Source organism: Ornithodoros turicata, chromosome 1 (assembly GCF_037126465.1).
Source record: "Ornithodoros turicata isolate Travis chromosome 1, ASM3712646v1, whole genome shotgun sequence".
NCBI classification, from domain to species: Eukaryota; Metazoa; Arthropoda; class Arachnida; order Ixodida; family Argasidae; genus Ornithodoros; species Ornithodoros turicata.
The window spans coordinates 222,911,170-222,912,729 of NC_088201.1; the positions used below are offsets into that span (position 1 = coordinate 222,911,170).

A 1,560-nucleotide genomic window follows, 5' to 3' on the forward strand; every position below is an offset into this window, starting at 1 on the left:
GTCGGATCCGAGGATGGCTTGTGTGACGTCTGCAAGCAGGAAAAGCCATCGGAAGTCTCGTCTGAGCCCAATGTTGAGAGTGAGAGACTGCTGGCCATAAACCGGGATAATGGAACCGTTGGCGGCCTTGAGTGTGGAGCAAGGTTGTCGGGAACGGGAATAGCGCGCACCGGCGGGGATGACGCTGACCTCGGCGCCCGTATCGACCAGGAGCCTTAAGCCCGATACACGGTCTACGATACGAAAGAGGCGGCTGTCGCCGAGGCCGAATCCACTTGCCGCCATTAGTGGGGGGCCGGCGGGTTTCCCGTCCAAGAACAGGGGAGCAAGCAGTGGTGGGCTTCGGCACCGAAGCGATGGTGGTACCAACAGAGGCCATCCTGATTCGCAGAACGAGATCGCGATCGCCGTGGCGACGGGGAACCTCTGCGGAACCTTGGGCGACGGGGGCTCGGGGATCGTGGGCGAGCAACCAGCGTCGCAACCAATTGCGTAAGGCTATTGACCTGCTGGAGTATAGCTTCGGTGGCTGGAGTGGGTTGGGAAACCGAAGGACAAGCTTCTGGGACGGGCGGAATGGCTGGGGGAACCGCTCGCCCTATAGTCTGGGTAGCCGGTTGCTCGAGAACGGAAAGAGAAGGAGATGAGGCAACCTCCATGACAGCATCCGCGAGGGTGGCGAGCTCGTCGATGGGAAGATTCGCGGCTGCTGCCAAGACCATGTGCACGTTATTGGGTAAGCGCTGCATGAACAGCTGACGCAAGAATTTGTCGCCGGCCTGCGGAGCGTCATCTCCCAAGAGCTGCTTCATGCGGCGCAAGAGCTGGGTAGGCCGCCTGTCACCGAGCTCTTCCGCCGATAAGAGCTGCCTCAGACAGTCACGGTCGGAGGCGGACGTACGCTTCAGCAGGGCAGACTTGAGTTGGTCATACGCGTTCTGCGTTGGGGGAGAGATTATCAGATCTTGTACTTCCTCGGCGGCCGCGGGAGACAGGGCGGAGATGACATGATAGAAACGAGTGGTCTGAGCAGTCACACCGGCCAGATGGAACTGGGCGTCCGCCTGGGCGAACCAGATAGCTGGATTGCGATCCCAGTAGGCTGGAAGTTTAACGGCGATGGCTCCTACATGGTGCTGTTGTCCGTCAGAGTTGGGCTGTAGGGAACCTGTGCTAGACGACGACGGAGGTGGGTCGCCTTGATGCATCGCCGACGGAAAAGGGAAAGTAGCGTCGTTCCAGAAAGGAACGTCCGGGTCACCAATGTCGGAGAAAGAGGTAGACTAGACACAGGTTGCCGTGAGAGCCAGGCCAGTCGAACTAGAGCCCGAGCTGGCCGAGGCAAAGGTTTTTATTACCCGCGCGCCTAGGTTATTGGTGCGCGGGAATGGTAATGGCGATGCCGCTACAGTATATCGAACGCGTCGAGGCCGTTGCATACTGATTCCGAAGGCAGTGTTAGCTCCCGGCGCGCGTGATCAATAACGGCGTCATGCTGCTCGAGGTAGTCGCAACCAAAAATAATGTCGTGCGAAGAAGTAGGGAGTATCCGGAATTCAG

At 59.0% G+C, this 1,560-nt stretch overlaps 1 protein-coding gene across 1 annotated transcript; it reads right to left on the minus strand.

Annotated features, from left to right (window-relative positions):
- Nucleotides 1-284: 284 nt before the first annotated feature.
- On the minus strand, nt 285-1,208 carry LOC135395111 (uncharacterized). The gene has a single exon (XM_064626344.1). It carries the CDS (start codon nt 1,206-1,208, stop codon nt 285-287), a length of 924 nt encoding a protein of 307 aa, XP_064482414.1.
- Between the last annotated feature and the right edge of the window lie 352 nt (nt 1,209-1,560).

Excerpts from the sequence above, each read along its gene's own strand:
- LOC135395111 (XM_064626344.1), bottom strand. The coding sequence starts at position 1,208 with ATGCATCAAGGCGACCCACCTCCGTCGTCGTCTAGCACAGGTTCCCTA.